Consider the following 19,888-nt stretch of genomic DNA (forward strand, 5'->3'; position numbering starts at 1 on the left):
GTCCTGTCCATCATGCCTATCTCCTCACTACTCTCTCTTTGCCCTTCTTTCCTTCCCTGTCTTGGATTTCTTCACCATTCTGTGCTTTCTTTCCGTCTCCAGGCATGGCTGACAGAGATCCATGAGTACGCCCAGCAGGACGTGGTCGTCATGCTGCTGGGCAACAAGGTGAGACCTTGTTGCCAACAATGGGAGATGGATGGACAGATGGACTCATAGAGGGAGGGAAGGAGGGATCATGGAGGGAGGTATGGCGGGATCCGGAGCGTATGGAGGGATTTATGATGTGTCTGGAAGCAGGGAAACAGACTTTACTTAGTTTATATGCATTGCAAATCTCACAGAACGTCTTGGAGGGATTTAGTAGCCCTTTCAACAGGTAAGCCATCGTGTTGGAAAAGCGACAGTGAGCCCAAACTATTGACACTTAACGAATCAGTGTTTAACTTTTCATCTTCACAGTGTATCGCATGGCATCCTGTAATGTGAACAGCGTTGCCTATGAGGACTAATCCACAGAAAATCAGCATCTTTTAGCTTTCAGCTTTCATTTGTACTTCCCATGAGCAGATGTCCTGGTTCGCCCAGGATTGTACCAGTTACCAGCAGGGTGTCCTGACTCCTAAATAAAATTCCTGGTATTCACCACAATAGAAATGAATATACTTGTGTTACAGTTTTTCCATCGATATTTATCGTGTTTTGTCCCACTCATTATTACCTAACCTGATAGAAAGACATAAACAATGCACCACACGTCTAAATTCAACACTGATTTTTCTGTATGTCTATCAATCAAGCAATGTATCATTGCCAAGGCTGATGCTAGCCCGTGAGTTACAGGCTAGCATCATGATGCTCTCAGCTATTTCTGATGGAACCTGCACTTAGCAGGTTAGCGGTTAGCGGTAATGCTTAGCTTTCATGCCAAAGTTGGTCTTTTCTAAAGAGTTCCAGGAGTCTTACTCCTTCCTCCTCCTCACCACTCTCATCAACCTCGGTACCAGCCTCAGCTGTTTTCAGTGAATGAGCCCTGAGCTCTTAGCGTGCAGAACCTGTACAATACAAAATGCTGCTAAACAGTGGAATGTTTAGCTAAAAAGCTAGCTAAGGACCATATATTTCTTTCAGGGTTAGGGCTAGGGTCAGCAAAATGGAGCTAAAGGAGAATTTCTTACATTAGGTGGCCTGGAAAAATGGCTAAAAATGGTGTTGCTCAGTGGATGCTGGCTATAAAAGCTTAAGCACAGAGTCATTTTAGTTCATTTTAGTGTTTTCAAGGAAAAATCTCCATTAATGGACTTACACCACCAGCCCAGCACCAAATGGCAGGCAGACAAAGATAGCAACTACATGTTGAAGGAATTTGAACATCTAATGTCTAAGCAGGAGCTGGTGGACACCAAAACAGAGCTAAAAGAAATGTGAATATTGCTCTTACATTCTACAGAAAAATGCAAAATGCCCATGTTGTTCCACATCAGTATAATTAGTGACAGTTTGCTATCATGTTCGCCATAGTAGCTTTGTAAAGAGATAAAATAGCAGACGTGTTTTCAGTACCCTCTGTTTTAACCTTTTTTTTCCAGGAGAGTTGGTCAGGACAATAGAAACAAAAAGCAGCTGGTAAAAAGACGAAATATAATTGGCATGTATTAAAACTTATGCTGAAAGAGAGGAAAATTTCAAAGTACGTGGAAAGTCAAACATGGGCAGCGAACTGCTGTGAATTCCCTCATTAACCACTCTTCAGACACTGTGTGTGAACCACACTTTCTAACTCCATATTGTCTGTCTAATGTGTTCAAGGCCGACTCCCCTCATGACAGGGTGGTGAAGCGAGAGGAGGGGGAGAAACTGGCAAAGGTGAGCTTCATAAAAGACACACACACACACACACACACACACACACACACACACACACACACACACACACACACACACACACACACACACACACACACACACACACACACACACACACACACACACATGCAGTCTGACACATGTAACAAGGGTAAAAGACATGCTGTACTTCATCTGCCCACACAGCCACATGGACCCTAAACCTCCCCTCATGGAGCGGGTGTGTGTTAGTGTGCGCAATTAAGTATTCATGGAGGCACATAATGTTGTTATTGTTTTGAATAAATGACGGGAGCTTGCTAACTTAATTTTCCAGGCTGTTTCGCTCAGATAAGCTCGGAGATGCGTGTTAGAGTGAATACGAACACAAGTTGTAGTGAGAAGCGTGGCAGAGGCTCCGTGGCTGTCGAGGTGGAGACACAGCGGGAATATTGACGCGAAAACGCACGCACGTGCGCGCACACACACACACACACACACACACACACACACACACACACACACACACACACACACACACACACACACACAATGAGATGACTAAACCTGGGGCATCTTTTTCTTTGTTATAAATTACGACAAAGAGGGGAGAAAATTATTTTTTGAATGCCAGCATTGTACTGAACACTAACCCTCTCATTCCTCTGCAGGTACTTGAAACCTGAGCTCTAAACTCCCAAAGCTAAATGAATTCTAAACCTCGTCTTTCTGTCAGCATGAGGACAGTTTGTCCTAATAAGATCAGACATACAAGAAAGGCCAGTGTTCACACATGCATGACAAACAAGCACACGCACTTTGTAACAGATGTTTCTCTGTGCAGGAGTTCGGAGTGCCCTTCATGGAGACAAGTGCTAAAACTGGACTGAATGTGGAGCTGGCCTTCACTGCAGTGGCCAAGTGAGTCACAAAGACCCAACACCACATATGACGAGCACAGCAAGAATGTTCTGATTGAAATGCAACAGGAACACGCAGAGGTTTTTGGGAGTTTGTGTGCTCTGCTTTAAGGTGATGCAAACTGGAACTCAAAAGTAATCGGTGTGTCACCTGAAGCTCAATGGCTCCGATGTCTTGTGAGCTGAAGCATGAACGTTAACAACGAGAATAAGAATAAGAATAAACTTCATTTGTATCACACTGTTATGCTGTTTGAAGTACTTTACAACAAAGTAATTGCATGCGCCAAGTGCTTCGCATAAAAAAGACAGCGCAAACATAGACACAGGGATAGTTGGAGAGTCAAACCCATTTGATAATTAGAGGAGAAATGAGACAAAAACAGGGATAGAATGCCATAATTAACACAAGATGGAGAATAAAATCCACTTGATAATAACAGTACAAAATAAGAATAAAAATAAGGATGAAAATTAAATACAGAGAATGTGAAACAAGTTTTATGAGTTTTTAGGTAAAAAGCATAATTTGGAAGCAAGAGCTTGTAACTTGTGAGGAAAGCAGTTCCACGATCGTCCTCTCACACATTTTCAAGCGTTAAACAAACCCCTGTTCAGTTCAACAGACTGCTGCAGACAATATGCTGCTGCAGTCTTACTTGATGGAGCATGACCAGGAGCTAATGGTGTGTATGTAAGCCAATGTTAGCAAGCTTTAGACAGATTCAGCGTGTTACTATCAGAGCCATGACAATTCTCCTCTTATGCTACACTTTTAGAGAGTCACAAATGAACATTTCCAAGGCTTTATTAGAAAACCATGGCTAAAATTTAGAGTGGAGTGTAAACTACACGTGCCAAGCTACCATGAATGAACAAGTTTACAGGCTGAGAGTGATGGCCGATGCTATGATAATAGTAATGCCAAACTTAGGCATCCAAATACACAGACACAAATTCCACATTCAGATGCCCATATGAGATCAATGTCTAAAGCAAAAGTTTATCTTTGTAAGAACACTGTGCTCGTCTTCTATTTTTGAATAATGAGGATGCTATTATTAGCGTGTGCTTCGCTTAAATGTGTAGAGCCGGACAGTTAGTGTGGGAGTCGTTTCATATTTATAGCCTCGTTATGGTAACAGGCTGGCATGGTGGGATGTGGCCAAGAATAGCATGGCAGTCTGGCACACAACCCCCAGCAGATACAGACCATAAGCAGCTCTTATCCTCTTGTTCAAGCTCATGTTAGCGCCTTTCCACTTTTCACGTCTCTTGCTTTCTTTTTTCCTCTTTTGTCAGCTCTCTCCAAACTTCACTTCTCCTTCGGTCACTCTTCCACGACAGGTTTTTGTTCATTTCACTTTGGCAGTGCTTTATTTGCACAAAGCACACAAGCGCTCAAAGTAGCAGAAAACAGGCAAAAATGATGCAATGACAAACAGCAAATATTCATGATTGATACTGAGCCACTGACAAACTCAGGCATCATGCATCTAGTTATGTGCTTTAATTGTCCTCAAGCTTATGAGGAAAGAGGGTTTTTCTATTAATATTCTACACAGAGGTCATTAAGTAAGCATTCTGGCAGCTCTAATGGGCTAATTAAGACCTTAATATAAAGTTTAGCTTTTTTTTTTCTTAAGGCGCTTTCAAGAAATAATGTCACATTTTGGGAAATCTGCTCATTGTCAGCTGATGTCTGGGTTTTATAACCTTTGGATAGAGCCAAGCTAGCTGGTTACCCTTATTTCCAGTCATGGACTAAACTAATGATCTCATGGTTGTCGCTTCATATCTAATGTCTGACAAACCAGATGTAGAGTGTGGGCATAAGCCTGCCCTTGGCCGCCTCTTACAGGCAGCATTTTCCTCCCCTTCCACAATTTCCATGTTAACATTTTCCAAATCCTCCTTGCTATTGGAAACAACAACAACCTCTGAGCTACAGACCTAGGCGACGAAAATGGCAAATTACTTGCCTCCCCACGTGCAAGTGTTCCACCAAGAAAAGCTCCCCACCTAAGCTATTTTGCAAGGCCACGGTTGATGGATCCTAGGCGTAGCACCTCCCAGGATGATTGTGATTGGTGTAAAGAAATACGAACCTTTTCCCGTTAGCAGAATGATAATGGGTGTAGCCAGACCCTAGGTGTGACTATGTATGACTGCACTTTGAGGGTAGAGCAGGATTCCAACAGTTCTAACTGCAGGGACTGAACCAGAAAATGAAGATGACAGGAACAACAGGGAAGCAATGAACAGTTATTGATGCAATTAGTTGACTGCACCAGTTAACACAGTTGTTGGTGATTCCTCTCACTATAAGGGTGCAACTCCTGACACCTTGTCACCTCGGTGAAAATGTTAGTGTGATACTGTATAAAAAAAAGGACAGCAGGAGTGCAGTTTCACTGCTGCTCAGCTCTGCTGTCACCTCTTGGTGGCAGAGTTAGCATAGCCTCATGTTTATACTGGCTGTCTGTCTCTCTGTCAGAGAACTGAAGCACAGGACCATGAAGGAGCCCGACGAGCCAAAGTTTCAGCTGAAGGAGTACGTCGACAAAGAAATGAGGACTGCTGGCTGCTGCCGCTCGTAGACCACATCCTATGTGTGTGTATGCGTGTGTGTGTGTGAGAGAGAGAGAGAGAGAGAGAGAGAGAGAGAGAGAACAGGTACATTCTAATAGAGTAGTAATAAATCTGAATCTGTGGAAATTGTCATCAGATTCTCAGTGTGTCTCAGTGGTAATATGGCCAACATGCTCTCTCTCCCAACCCACCTTTCCTCTGCAACTGTGAATGTAATATAACTCCTGTCTACATACTTGCGCATACACATGCATGTACACACACATACGGCTATAAGTTTACTTCACAGCCCGTTCAGTCCATTTGACCCGAAGTGTGATGTACATATTTCAAATGTCATTTTAATTTTGTGCTCTGACAGCGTCGTAGTTTGTAAATGCGTCTTGTTGAAACAAAAGAACGTAGACACAAGTGTGTTCAGTATTAAATCAACCTTGTTGAAATAGTAGAAATGAATAGATCTCATGAACACATTTGTACAGATACACTATTGCACCTAATGTAAGCTGTCGAATGGCACTGTGTGCTGTTTATGTACAGGATATCGTATCATAACCGTTTTTTAGTACCTGTGACTGTTGTGTCTGTGAAATTTCATTTGACTTCTTTACCTTTTATATACATTGTTCAGTTTGTGTTGAAAGCTGCTATTTGAGCGTTTTAATGCCCTTTAGTCATAACTACAGATATATGAAAGCTAAAACATAAAATCTTCAGCAAAACAGGTGAAGTTGTCCCTCCACCTCTACTCCGTGTTTTACAGATTTATGGATAAATCTGTTATATTGCTTTATGGCACGTAACAGGAAGAGGGCGCGAGCACTTGATCCTTTTTTGGGAAAAAAAACAAGTAACGGGCGAATAAAATGTCCTTTTCACTACATAATCCAACAGGGTTCTTGAGAAATCATGGCCTTAACCTGGATTTTAAAAAGTTAGAGTGTCAAAGTTAATTGTGGACCTTGAAACTTACAGTGTTCACTAGAGTCTCACTTTCTTCAGTGTCACATTGATTTATTTGATATTCAGTAGATCCACTCTGTCCTCTGATGAAGACTGTGAGATCTGGTGTAAAGCTCCAGATAAAGCCAGTGAGTGGACTTCAATTCAGTTTTTTGCTTCTTTCAGGTTGAATATTGTTGAGAAAGAGGTTAGTTTTCTCCACTTTTTCTACGTACACAGTGAATTTTCAGCTGCAGAGCATATATTGTATAAATTGTTCAAATTGTTGCACCAAACATCTGATTTCTCTATCACAGAATTTAGAAAAGTGAATCTCGTAAAAGGTTTGTCTGAAGCGATTGTTTTCCCTCCTGAGGTTTTTTTTTTTTTTGGTTCCTGTTGCTCCGTAGAGATGTCGCCATTGTTTTTGGAACTATGCTGAACTAATGTTGCATGATGGCTTCAACCCCCAGAGGAGGGAAAGGGGAAGGGTAACTGGGAGTTGGTAGTGGCTGGAGAGACGCTGCTATTGTGTGTTGGCTTCAAGGAGGAATCGTCTGCAGGGAAGATGCAGGATTCACGCACAGTGGAGGCTTTTTGAAAATGAGCTTGTCACAAGCATTTTTATCTTTTTGTGAGATGTTTTATCAAATATGGTTTCATACACCTGAAAATATATAAATTCTAACATGAAATACTAGAAGTACATGTTTAAGTTGCTTACATTCAATGGTTACACTGAATCTTGATATACAGATTGTACAGAAGATCACAGATTTTCAGAATAAATCCGAAGTCATTCATTTATTGTTAACTTGTAATCTGTATCTGTGTCTTAGCTGAAATGATTTGTATTGTATCAATCCCCAGTACTCACAATAATAAAGACTCTATAAACAGTGAATCAGTTGTTCTTCCTGTTCTACCTGTGGATGACCAGTGATGCAGCTCATCCACGGATCTGCACCACCACCCTCTGGCAGAGTGTTGTCATCACATTTGTGCACTCATATCATCTATAGCGCCATCTCTTTGTAGTGCCTTGCAACATGGAAACTTGCATCAAAACCTTTTGAGCATGTTTGTAAAATGTAATGAAACTTGGCTTTTGGTGCGTTTTCATTCACACACAACTGGAAACAAATGACCTGCTTTACTGGCTTCACCTTTTTTCACCACAGCTCTCACACTCCCTCATGGTCTTACCCCAGAACTCGTGGAAAGCTCTGTGTTAGGCTTAACAGGACATAGACCGCACTGACTCAGGATCAGTAGAGAATGGAAGCTTCAGCTGGTTCACCATCAGCACTGAATAAAAGTGGGTATGAATGCACTTTCTTTATCCAATAAAAGGGTGTGATGATGGAGGTCATGTCCTGAATCAGGTATGGGTATATGGGGGGCGGTGCAGACCATAATTCATATTGTGCATTAGAAAATCACAGTGCAGATATCAGCTTTGTCTCTCACTCATATTTTTCATCACACAGGATTTGGAAGTACAGACTGCCAAGGATTACGAACACAGTCATTTCTAAAGCGCTATCTGAGAAGTCAGTAAAAATGTACAGAAAATGTAATATTTTTACACAATGTGCTTTGTGTCGTGGGCCTGATGGCCGTGTGTTTATTCACCGTTTCAAACCAGTTCAACCTTTTACGTAACTCATTTTTACATGCGTCCAGGTTTCTGTTAACCCTCTGAATCATCAGTAGCTTAGGAGCAACTGATTCCTCCATGCCAGAGTACACCCAGAACCTGCTGCATGTTAAGCATTTCATCACGAGTGCCAGTGCACTGGACTGCTTTTAGTTCAAGGCACTTGAAGTTTTCAGACACAGCTATAGAGCATCTGCTGATGAAGAACTGTCTCCTACCGTATGATATCATTCAAATAAGGGAAAGCACAGCTCAGCATCACTAATGCACATCTTTCGAGTTTATTGTTTAATGGCCACTCTAGTATCTGCCTTGTTTTAAAAGCAAACCAATTTAGAGTAAAATAAGTATGCACACAGCGGTATAGGCAGTTCATTAAGGTTGGATGCATGTGCACAGGTAATACTTTAAAACGAGGCCTGCTTGGTTTACAGAAAGCAGCTCCCTGTAATGGCAGTTTTGATGTCACACTGATTGAGAATGAATCTCAGGTGTGTGATCAGGTGAGTGGGCAGGTGGGCGTGGCTGGCAGGAGCGTGAGCCGAAGCCTAAGTTTACACATAGCAGGGTATTTTGGAAAACGGATATTTTGGTCCCTCCGTTTTCGAAAACAAAACAAAACAAAAAAAAAACATCGTGCACATAACATCGTTTTCAAAAATGTTGTCGTTTACATGGACCCGGATAAATCCGCCGTCGAGCGCATCATAACTATGCCAAGTAAGTCGCTCACATGATTAGTATTCAGTCACATGCTGTGAAGTTTCGGAACCTAAAACGCTGTTTAACCCAGTTTACACGCCGACAAATAGCCGACATTTTCAGAAATCTCCACTTTGGCCGGAGTTTTAAAAAATGATCGTTTTCCGTGAAAAAAACAAACAAAAAAAAAACTCCGTTTGCGTGTAAACGAGAGGCCAAACCGCATGAAAACATATGCGCTTTCCCTAAGTGTGAACGGGGTCTGAGAGTGGGGAAGTACTGACTGAGCATGTGAACAGATGAAGGAGAATGACAGCAGGTAAGAGACTCAATATACTGTGACACCACATTGTTGTCTCCCACAGTAGGCTAATAGACAGGGACACCTGAAGGCAGCATAATGCTACACAAAGGACAGTGCAGCCAGAGCCTGTGTAGAGCCCCATTCAGCCAAAATGACAAACTTTTCCCCGCAAGTCTAGACCATGCAAATCTTATACTGTAGATGATTGAACATAATTTGACATTTTGGCTATGCACTTTCATTGTATACATGCATTTGTATCAGTTTTCACATGCTGCTTTTGATATTGTTCTTAACTGTGGCCCTTGGCTAATGGTGCAAAGTGTGCACTGTGGTGCATTGAAGGCTTTTTTTTTTTTTTTTTTATAGATCATTGCATATTTAAGTAATGGCATTACTGGTTTGCTGTAGAATGTTCATTCTCTTTATTGTTGGATATTGTGTTGTGTGTCAGATGAAATGTTCTAACTGACGGGACCTGTGGTCACTGTTCAATCTTAAAACTGTTACAGCCTTGTTTCCAATAAATAAATACATAAATAAATAAATAAATAAATAAATAAATAAATAAATAAATAAATAAATAGAATGTGATGATTTGTGAAACACTAAAGCTCCATATTTAATTGAAAATAGCACAAAGACAACATATCAAATGTTGATGCCAGCAACACTGTGTGCTGATAACAAGCCGGATGGTCCCTCTCCTCTCAAAGAAACAACAATAAAATTTCTCAGTTTCAACATTTGAAATGTTGTCTGTGTGCTATTTCCACTTAAATATGGGGTTCTGTTTCTATTTACATTTTACACAGTGTGGAAACAGGTTTGTACTTCATCGTATAATGCAAGATCATTTCTGCCTCCACAAATATTTATGATACCAGAAACCCCAATCTGCAAGGAGGTCTGAGGGACAGCTAAGACTGTGAGGAGTGATAACCAGGCCGGATTAACCTGGAGGTGTGATGTTGTGTCCATGTGGGTGTGGAATACTGGAAAAACCCTGTTTTTCAAAAGAACAGCACAGCGCAGGGACATTTTAACCTGAGTGCCTGTCTTTATCAGTTAATGCTGAGCTTTGATCTGAAAATGTTTGACGCCATGACATTCTGTAACTGGGTAGAACAAAGTGAAAGGCAATGGAAGACTGAAGAGGCGGAAGAGAGGGGACAAAGTGACCAGAGGAAGAGAGCAGATCAACTTCACACAGTACGGGACGAGCAAATTTCATGATACAGACAAGCAAACGAGAACATTATGACCCACTGCAGAAGGGGAAAACAGAAATCCATCCTTATATACAGTATACAAAACTGTTTTTCAGTACTGAAATAATAAAACTGCTTTAAAAAGCCTCATGCCAAGCAGATAAAAATCAGAAACTGGGAATTGCAGAATGAAAATCAGGTTTGAAACCCCCAAATCTCAGTATACTGTGGTGTTGTTAGCTAAGATAGCAGCATGGCTCTATGAAGAGCAATGTCCAGTAATGGAATTATCTGACATCCATGCTACCAAGACAGGTTATCCTGACTTTGGTGATCCCCTGACTTTGTGCCCTTGGATGACCCAGACAGTGGGCATGTCTGGATCTGAGTTAATTGTCTCAATAGCTCTTGAATGAACTGTCAAGAAACTTGATACAGACATTCATGTTCCCCACAGGATGGATTGTAACAGCTTTGGTGATACTCTGACTTTTCATCTAATGCCATTATCTGTTGTATGTTTTTTTTATGACAGGTTATGACTAAGTTCTTGTAAAAACATTCCCATTAGTCTCAGTTTTACCTTATGTCAGTGCCAAGTAACAAGTATTAGCTTGTCAACACGCTAAACTAAGATGGCGGTAAACGTTAGGACTTCATAGCATGCTAACTTAGCGCAGAGGTCGGCAAATAGTGGCCTGTGGGCCAAACCTAGCCCTCGAACAAAATTAGTTACAAATAGTAAACATGAGCATGATTTTCTGATTATCTACATTACATGTGATATTCAACGTAGAAGGTTCCCAACCTGGGGGTCGGGCACCCACAAAGCGTCCAAAACAAAAATATGAACCTAACAATGAGCACACTATGTGACCACTGAGATAATTTAACCAGTTAACTGAACTTTTAGTGGACAAACCATATCTGAGACAAATTATTCATCAAAAGTGGGCTCTTCTAATGTGTTTGGAGGGGATCTTTAAGGCATTGACATACATTATAGATAATTCTGCTTAATAATATAATCCACGTTGTAGCAGTAAAAGCCACAGGCAGAAAATAATGCCTTAACATCACATCATTAGGATGTCGAACTTCATATGTTCATTTCACTCATTTTGAAGCTGCTTTAAGATACCACGAGGAACTTTGACCAAACTTCACCTTCCAGCTTTAAGTGCTCCTGTCATCAGCTCACTTTTTTCCAAATTGTTAACACAGTAATTTTAATATATCTTTATTTATTTGGGCTTTCAGTTGAGAGCAATTTGCTTGCTCCTGCTGATGGTGGCGATGCCGAGATGTTGAATGTACATTGTGTTCTGTCTAGTTTTAGCCAGTCTGGTGTCCTCTCTCAGTTATTGTGTCCTTTGCTGCAAGTGGAAAGTGTGTTTCCATGCATACGTGATCAACACCGTGTGCCCAGACAGGCTGTGACTCAGACTCTGACTAATAGTTATTCCAATTTCCTTAAAAAAATCCCTGTCTGGAACAGTATGACAATGAAACCCATATATATTTCCCCTCTCCCTCTTGTTTAGTAGATTCAGTGGCCCATATTAGATTGGCAGCTGCACTGCAACTAAACTTTCACTAACCTGAACTCATTATGTACCATTCTCCCATCAATCATTCACTTTCCCAAGCTGTTGTAAACCTCCCACAAAGCTCTAGTTGGACACAACAGTGGTGTATACTTGTTATTTTCTGCTGCAGTACTACCTTATTAAGTTGCAAAAGTGCGATGTTTGAAATATACCCTTGATTTCTGTTCAGAGCCATAACACAGGAAAGCACTTGCTCCATTAAACGGCATGAATTTGTTATTTAATCACAAGCTCATCTCTTCTTTTAGAAATATATATCATGTCTTCCAGAAAGTAAAACAGAAATTCAGATTTAGTTTTCACACTTGGGACAAGCTGTAGTGCCTTTTCTGCTCAACAGGGGTCACACATGTATCACAGATTTGCCACAAGCGGCACTGAGTGCTCAGTGCTGTTTTCCTTCACTACAGCATGGACTGAAATAAGACAAATAAGACTGCAAGGACCAGGGTTGCATTTCCCTCATGCTTGGACATCGTGTTTAAAGTGAACAAAGCAGCTAAATGCTAAATTATAAAGTATTGTTGATAACATCCTCTCATGTTTATTACCAGAGGTGACAAGTCAAGGTAAAAGTGGTACATGTCTAATTTTATTTTACACAACCTTTTTACAGCGCTAGAGTTAGGGCCATGCTGCAAAGAAGACATTACTGCTCATCAGTATTTGTCCACTCCCACTCTCCTCCACAGTATATGTGTGGTTTCTTCCTGTTGACACTCATATTTCTAAGTGTCTTCCAGTTGCTCCATCATGTGCCTACTTTGGATCTTTTAAAGGTTGTAGATCAGTTTGCTCTGAATTTACTGCACCCACTCTGGCTTGGGCTTAGCTTTGGTCACTTGATTCTTCAGAGAATTGCACCATTATCACATAGTGTCAAGTTGGAGAGATCCTGCATTACCTATTCTTGTGTGCTTGTATTGTAGAGCAGTGGTTCCTATCACTGGGGCCACAAGATTAAATCTGAGGTGAGCAAGACAACATACAGTAATTTGTTCATGCCTTCCAAAATAATGTTGTGATTCATCACATTATTACAATCAAACCGTCTAACCAAACATAGAGCCTGGGGGCAGCTACCATTGTTTCAGCATAGGAATAGTGGCTGGTCTTGCAATTCATGCTGCAACATGTAGTCTGCTGTGTGCACTATACTTAATGGAAACTTGGAGGTGGTCGGGTGCATCCACAATGATCAGAGAGTGGAAGATAAGAGGGAGATCAATAGACGGGCAAGCAAAGCCCTGACATCCCCTAACCAAGTAACTCCCCAGCATGCATGAAGCACATCAGTAGATCTCAAACCAGCTTCATCTCACCAGTCTTCCTGCTAATGGTCTTGGTTTGCCATTTTATTGTGTGAAAATTCACTTGCTCGTGATTTATTCACATACAATACACGTGTAAATTGTTCCACAATTTTTATTTCCATCCACAGAAAAGGAGAGGCAAGCACAAGACAAAGAATGGGTCCAGGAGTGGTCATGCTGCACGAATATGTGTAAATGTGTGCAATGGTGTGAATAAGTAAATAATAGACGGTCATAGTCATGCCACTTGCTAACGGAGGCCCTCATATGACTTAAGCGAGGGCCATCTGTTACACCAGTTGCTCTCTGTGTCATTAGCCCTACCTGAGGGCACCATAACCCCGATGGCTCTTCTGTAACTGCAGATTGTGTGTCTGTAGATTGTGTGTGTGTGTGCTCATCCGTCACTAGTTGCCAAGCAGTCCACTCTACCGGGCTCAAGTAACCAGGAACCCCAAACAAAGCCATGTGGTGTGTGTGTGTGTGTGTGTGTGTGTGTGTGTGTGTGTGTGTGTGTGTGTGTGTGTGTGTGTGTGTGTGTGTGTGTGTGTGTGTGTGTGTGTGTGTGTGTGTGTGTGTGTGTGTGTGTGTGTGTGTGTGTGTGTGTGTGTGATATGTATGTAGGTTTCTTCAGCTTTTGTTTATGGAGAAGGTCACTTGTGATTCTGGAAAATCCTAAAGTCTTCCTCCTCACTGTGTACACTCAGCATGCACACACAGCTGCCCACCTGTGCTATTTCAAATGAGCCCTTTTCACATTAGGTGCAGTAGCCTAGAGCAGTAACACCTCATGTAACACCGCCAGTAAAACCCACGGGTATTTATAGGTTGAGACAGTGATCAGAGAATGACTGCAAAGGGAGGAGGAGGGTGGTCTTTTTGTTGTCTGGGTTTTATTGTTGTTGTAGTCTATTTCTGGCTGTCTGCCTCCTTCTGAGTGACTGGACCTTATTGTAATGATACTCAGTGAATTCAGAGGCATAATTACCATCTGTTGTTACAATAATATAAGTCACTGTATCTCTTGAGGATTAAACACAAAAGCTCAGTTCATATCCAGTGTCATTCTCCCTCTCATTGTTGTTTTTAATCTACATATTAAGATTAAAATCCATATTGATCACCACACAACATGCCATGCATCGTTGAATACTGCCAACTCCACACTGAAAAGCCCCTTTCCTCAAGCAGCAGGCACCGAAGGCACGGTGGAGGACATGACCCCCGGCACCCACAGCGCCCCAGGCGGGAATTGAACCCGGGACCTTCACCACCGTCCCACCGTGCCATCAAATGTAATAGTGAGTTGAAGTTGTATTGTATATATATTACACTTTATTTATTTGCATGTTGCTTTTAAAACTTTTGTAATCATATTCTGTCATGTCACATGTTATAGTTGTTTGGACTAGGCTGGATTGGATTAGACTGGTTTGATTGCATTTAGATGGACTCAATTGCTAGATTGGATTAGACTGAACCGGACCTGATTTATACTGGACTGAACCAGATTTGTTTGGACTGGATAGAACTAGGTTCGCCTCCACAGCACTGGATTAGATGTACTGGACTTCTGGACTGGATTGGATTGGGATAGATTGGATGAGACAAGACTGCATTGATTTTGATTTAGTACATGTCGATTTTACATGGATCACTCTTTCATGAGATTTGACCATACTGGATTGGGATGTGCTGGGTTTGACTAGATTCGGCAAGACTCAACCAGACTGGATTAGATGGATTGGAATGCATTGGCCTTTATGGGATTGGGTTAAACTGGTATGGATTTGACTGGATTTTAACTGGAGTTGACTGAATTGGAGTGGAATGGACTGGTCTGGACAAGATTGTAATGGGAGAAATTTGGCTGGATTGGACTGGATTTACTGGACTAAGCATGACTTAAATAAATTAGTTTGAACTGAACTGGACTACAGTATATTGGATTTTAATGGTTTGTTATGGATTAGGTTGGACTGGATGACTGGAATGGATTGGACTGGATTTGTGTATAGAAATGACTGATTCGCAAGCTCTCGAACACCTAAAAGGAAGGAAAGACAAAAGACAGAGATGTACCAATATAACAATAGTTTGGTTTCAGTGTGATCTGTGACATTTAATGCATGGAGTATAATAAATGCTTCATCTCTCATCTCTCTCTATGACTCTCCTGGGATCACAGCAGTGTTTTGGCCCATCTGCTCTCACAGTGCCTCTATTATGACCTCCGGTTATTTGTAATGTTGGTGATGTGGGACATGTGTTACAGTACATGCAATGGCCAACTGGCCTCGCATGCAAATAGATTGATAATCAATACGGGAAATAAACACTACCTTAATCTTTACTGGTGTGTGGCTGGGCTGACAGCAGAGGGGGCGTTGCCATTGTCATCTGCACATGAATGGAGCAACATCAGTTTCCATGTTAGTGTTTTTGTGTGCATGCGTGCATTGTGTATGGTTTGTGTTATGGAGATGACAGTCCTTCCAGTTATGCAGTCCCATTAAGATAAGCCTCTCCTCCACTCAGCCGTAGAACGTCAACAAACAGAGAGGAAAACCTCCTGCTGCGACACACACACACACACACACACACACACACACACACACACACACACACACAACACACAACACACAACACACAACACACAACACATACAGACTGGGCTTGGTTTGTTTACTTTTCTGTGGAGGAGTCAGGATGGGCCACGTGTATCTGCTCAGCTGTATGTTTTCATCAACAGATTCCACCATCTCTGATATCTACCTGATAAGATGAGACAACAAATGAAGAGGAGGAAGAGGCACAGAATGGCACACGAACCAAAATGAGATGATACGGAGGAGGTACTTTATGCTGTCTTCTTATTATCTTGAAAATGTATGAATTATGAGTACATTGTGTTATTTGTTAATAAAGGACTGGTAGGGGGCAAGGCACGTGTGGAGAGCAAGGTTCGAGGTAAGCCTGAAGGCAAGAGAAAAACATGTTATGACAAACAAAATTTCCTCCCTCTCAGTTTCTGCCTCCATCCTTGTGACACCGACTCAATGATAAGGCAAAACACACAAGCAATGTAAGAGAAAGCACCTTGCAATTGTTATATTGTGTACACGTGACCTTAAGTAAGCGACGAAAATAAATAGATAAAAATTATGCTGTAATAGGAATTAGATGAAGGTTAAAAAGGCATTACGCAAATGGTGAGATCAAAACTGTGAGGACTGGCTGCAAAACACGACACATTCAAGATTTAGGATATAATCATATTGGCATTATCCTAAGTACATTCAACAATGTGGATACAGCCCAACAATCGCAGCGATCACGAGTACATGAAGCTTGATCATATCTGAATTGCTTCAAGTGCTACATTAAGAACAATAAGAATATAAGCAGTACAGACATATGATCAATGCTGGGATTCTGACGTTGGAATCCAGCAGAGAGAGAGAGAGAGAGAGAGAGAGGACAGCCAAGCCACATGTACAGCGGACAAGAGAAAGAAAAATCAGTCCCCCATTTGCTTTCTGCATCTACAACAATGGTGGAGGATTTATGGAGGCAGGTTACCTCATCGTCAGTGACGTAGTGTGTGTATGCGGGAGCTTGAAAAGGTTAGGAGCAGGAGAATAAGCAATAAATCCTGCCTTACTCTGCATGGTGCACCTGCAATCATACACAGAAAAGCTGCTGCCCTGCATGTCAAATCAGCTGCTTCCCTTTAGCTTTCATCGCTCCGCTGTAACTACAGGCCATGGAAAGAGGGATTCAGCAGGCCTGCTGCATCCAGCCGATGCTTGGACTGTTTGGGTTGACACCATGTCCGGACTCTGCTGCTCCTCCAAAACCCAGCAGCACTGTGGGAGCAGCACTGTAAGCAACTGCTGTTAATTTACAGCCAGTTTTCAACAGTACTCTACAGTATATATATGATTGTGTAACGTAGTTTGCAATGCATTGTGGGTTGGTCCATTTGAGGTAATAGCGCAGAGGCCCTGACAGTATGTTAATGTTTTAATTTACGGTACGCTACCTGATTTTTTTAGCATTGGTTGTTGCATTGAAAACACTGGAGCTTTAAATAGTTTTAAATGAAGTTCATTGTCCATTAGGAAAAAAAGCCGGTAAAGAACTTGTGAGGGAACTTTTGAACATTTGAAAAGCAGTTTTTCCAGAGGAGGATGCCTTTCTGAGGACAGATGCTACACACCAACAAGAAGCCTTTCTACATCTACATCTACAAATTAGCCGTTAATTAAAATCAACTATAAGTTCTTCAACAGTATCTTATTAGTAAAGGTAGAATTACCAAAAATAATATTTGAAAATGGATGCCCAGCAAGCTTGCTGTCTATCTAGTGAGTGTTTAAAAACGTTACGTCAGTGAGGATGAAATTTGAATAGCTGAAATATTTATATTGAAGACAATATAAAACTTTACCAGTCCCACACTTAAATTGTTACAGAGAGCCAATCATATAATCATAAAGATAGGTGCAGAAAGATCAGAAGACAATAAAAACACTATATAAAGTATGTACGTTATATACAAGAGTTTAAGAATACTGTTGCCATTAAAAATAGTACTGATGTATTGAATTGCACAAGAGTCACATATGGTAAGAGTCCTGTAGATTTACAGTATAACGCTGGCGTCTCTGCTACAGCGTTTGACTGTTATTTTACAGAACAATGATTGACAGTGAGCTTTTAAAGACTGATTGTACCATTGTGGCGCCTTAATCCTGCAGTAATGTCAGAGGGGAAGTGCATTCTCTGACAATGGGGCATGATTTCATTGACAGTATTTTTAGCTCTGTGTTTGATAAGGATTGTGTCCACTGCCCTTTGCATTTGTAGGCTGATTTGGTGCCTTGGTGACTGTAGAGTCATGATGCATCTTTGTCCTTGGCTGATGAGTGGGAGTGGGTGGGAGAAGGATTTCTGCGGGGGGTTAATGTACCTAAAAATCACTCAAAAAGAGAACACAGGATAGCTGTACTGCAGACTTGCTTTCTCTTGCTTTGTGACGAGACCAGTGTTGATCTATTCATCTTTGTTTCTGTTATGTTTTGTCATCATTTGTGCTTATGAAAGTACCAAAGGTGTGTTGGGTGTTCAGTTTCAAACATGTGACATCCCTTTGGGTCTGATATTGTCTTGTATATCCATGTTGTTTGGCATCTCCTGCAGTGACCTCAACATCGCAGATTGATAATTCCTAATTAGGAATTATCAACAGTCTGAGGGTGGATTTGAACTGTTCCCCAACAGCAGGAAACAAACCTGCAGAGCATTTTTTTTTTTTTTTTTTAACCTGCTTTCCAAATGCTCAGCCATTGTTGAAAACAATCAGTCAGTCTTATGACTCAGCGGCTTAGGTTAGACCAGGAGAAAATACTCCTGGGAGTATGGAGGTATGTCTTACAGGTATAGTCACGCGCAGGCAAAGTTAGTAGCATTCGTCACTCAGAGAGCTGCTAAACTTAGATTGAGATGTAGCCTTTGCACTGTGTTGCATTATGAGTCACAGACTCAAATAAGTTGTTTGCAGACATGTACTGCATGCAGACAAGAATCTCATCTGTCCCTTTGTTTGCTGAAGGTCCCCTGGGGCCTTCAGTAATAATCTCTGGATGAATTCCCGGAGGAGAGTATGGGAAGTTGTCCTGGAACAACATAAGCAACAGCAGCTGGTTTGGTTGACAGAAAAGTGTGTTGTCCATGGAAGGAGAAGACATTGTGATGTTCTGTGCCCCGCTGCCACAATACTTTAACTAATACCTTTGAACCGTTGAACGAAGTACCACGTTGTTAACCATTAGTGGCATGGCTGTTACATTTCTTGACAGCAGCTGTATTTCACTGCTGTGATTTTGAGTTGTTCTCTCCTCTGTTGAATAACATCCTATTTCAGTGTAACTGACTGCATTTCTCTGCTGTCATGATGAAAGTAATGAGTGACAGATTCTTCAAAATTCCAGCAATTGTCTCATTAAAAGACTACATTAAAAGACTAAAAACAACCAAAAGTAGTGAAGTTACACCATTACTAAATGGCAATATCTATAACTAAGCAGGGTGGGGTTAGCAAACGGTCAATTACTGACAACTCTCTGATTTGTTGGCAGTGAAATATACAAAAAAAAACAAATAAAAAAACAAAGCTAAACAATGAAATGCTGCAGTGTAAGGAGCAGCACATTCATCTGTGAAAACATGTCAGATCTTTACTCTCAAGCATACCATCTGTTCACATGGGGGAATATCTGTATACAATGCATGCCTGAGCGTGACGCCGGGTGCTGCTGAACAACCTCTTGGGGATGAACGGCAGACAAAGGGAGAGTCCCACCTTGGGATGCAGGTCTGAACATGAGGGGGGATCATCTGAGGTGAGGAAGGTCTGGCAGATGCTGTGAATCACTTCGGACAGGCGGTATGGCTGCAGACGTCTCGCACTGATTCAGTGTTAGCTGTCTTCTGAAAACCTACTGGCTGGATCTGGCCACAGGTATAAATATAGACAGTTGTCATAGCAACATCTGTATAGGTGGCTGGCAACATCCATGTCTGTCAGTCTGGCTCAGACTCATGGAGATGTGAGATTAGATAAACCGTGTGTGTGTGTGTGTGTGTGTGTGTGTGTGTATGGGGGGGGGGGGGGGGGTCTTCAATCATCACGACTGCACAGTCATTTGCTCTGGTTGCACAATGTTCTGCAGTACACCACAGAGCTGAATGCTGCAGCACAGTGCTTACATGCTGATGTTAAAC

The 19,888-nt window shown here is 41.6% G+C and overlaps 1 protein-coding gene across 1 annotated transcript in view; it reads left to right on the top strand.

Annotated features, from left to right (window-relative positions):
- Window positions 1–7,202, top strand: part of LOC139350240 (ras-related protein Rab-26) — a 79,684-nt gene extending 72,482 nt beyond the window's left edge. The window contains exons 6-9 of the mRNA XM_070991495.1: window positions 103–168; window positions 1,810–1,866; window positions 2,690–2,766; window positions 5,263–7,202. Coding sequence (XP_070847596.1) covers window positions 103–168; window positions 1,810–1,866; window positions 2,690–2,766; window positions 5,263–5,365 — 303 coding nt within the window. The 3' untranslated portion in view covers window positions 5,366–7,202. The remainder of the gene's footprint in view (window positions 1–102; window positions 169–1,809; window positions 1,867–2,689; window positions 2,767–5,262) is intronic.
- The last annotated feature ends 12,686 nt before the right edge of the window (window positions 7,203–19,888 follow it).

Source organism: Chaetodon trifascialis, chromosome 21 (genome assembly GCF_039877785.1).
Source record: "Chaetodon trifascialis isolate fChaTrf1 chromosome 21, fChaTrf1.hap1, whole genome shotgun sequence".
NCBI lineage: Eukaryota > Metazoa > Chordata > Actinopteri > Chaetodontiformes > Chaetodontidae > Chaetodon > Chaetodon trifascialis.